General features: G+C 49.6%; 1 protein-coding gene across 1 annotated transcript in view; it reads right to left on the reverse strand.

The window, feature by feature from the left end:
• LOC110018721 (protein MIZU-KUSSEI 1-like) overlaps positions 1 to 589 on the reverse strand; it is a 1214-nt gene extending 625 nt beyond the window's left edge. The window contains exon 1 of the mRNA XM_020716132.1: positions 1 to 589. This exon is cut by the window's left edge and continues 625 nt beyond it. Coding sequence (XP_020571791.1) covers positions 1 to 425 — 425 coding nt within the window. The 5' untranslated portion in view covers positions 426 to 589.
• Between the last annotated feature and the right edge of the window lie 369 nt (positions 590 to 958).

Raw genomic sequence — 958 nt, forward strand, 5'->3', positions numbered from 1 at the left:
CCGCCATTCACATCTCCGCGCTCGCACTCGAGCGCGATGCGCACGAGACCGGAAGCCATTTCCTTGACGAGGGAGGCGGTGGGCATGGCGAGCTCTACGAGGAAGGCTGGGCCTGCGCGCGGGTCGGCCTGGAAGGCGAAGCGAACATGGCCGCGGCGTGGGCCGAAGAGTGTGCCGATGACCCGAGAACCGAGCCCGCGATGCCGGCCCGCCCGGATATTGATTGCATGAGAAAGCGCTGATTTGATTCGGGAAACGGCGCCGGGGCGAGGAGGGGGCGGGGTGGGGTTGAGGGCATCGTCGCCGCAGCCGGAGTTTCTCTTGGCGGAGGCGGAAAATTCGATTTTGGGGATGATGCGGTGGAAGTGGCGGCGTGAGAAGGAGAGGGAAGAGTCGGGGAGGGAATGAGACATGATGGCCTTCATTTCGGCTTTTGAGGATAGAGTGGAGACAAGGAGGAAGAAGGAGAAGGTGAGGTTATATTGGGCTTGGGAGTGAGGTTGAGGAGTGAAACAACCGATGGATATTTGGGGGAGCGGAGTCGGTGAGTATGGGGAGGGTGGTGAGCGGATCTCGCCTAACTTTGCTAATTTGTAGAGGTGGGGAAATTAATTAGTGCATTTGATGGAAAAAATATTACCTCCTCGTAGCTCCGTTGCATGCAGAGCTACTTGCAGAGTTGAATCTCGCACTGACACTTGGAATGTTGAAAACATGAGACCCGGTCCTACTGATGCATTATAAGAATATTTCATCGCATAGAAATATTCCTTCACATTATTTTGAATATTTTTTACGTTATTTATGTGTTATTGGTGTGTCATTGAAGATTTAGGAATATTCTCTCGCGTTATTGATATGTTATTTAATGTGTTATTCAATTTGTGCATTATTCATGTGTTATTTAATATAGTATTGTTGTGTTATTCATATGTTATTGAGAGTTTAGAAATATTTT

The sequence above is a fragment of the Phalaenopsis equestris genome, unplaced genomic scaffold (genome assembly GCF_001263595.1).
Source record: "Phalaenopsis equestris unplaced genomic scaffold, ASM126359v1 Scaffold000032, whole genome shotgun sequence".
NCBI lineage: Eukaryota > Viridiplantae > Streptophyta > Magnoliopsida > Asparagales > Orchidaceae > Phalaenopsis > Phalaenopsis equestris.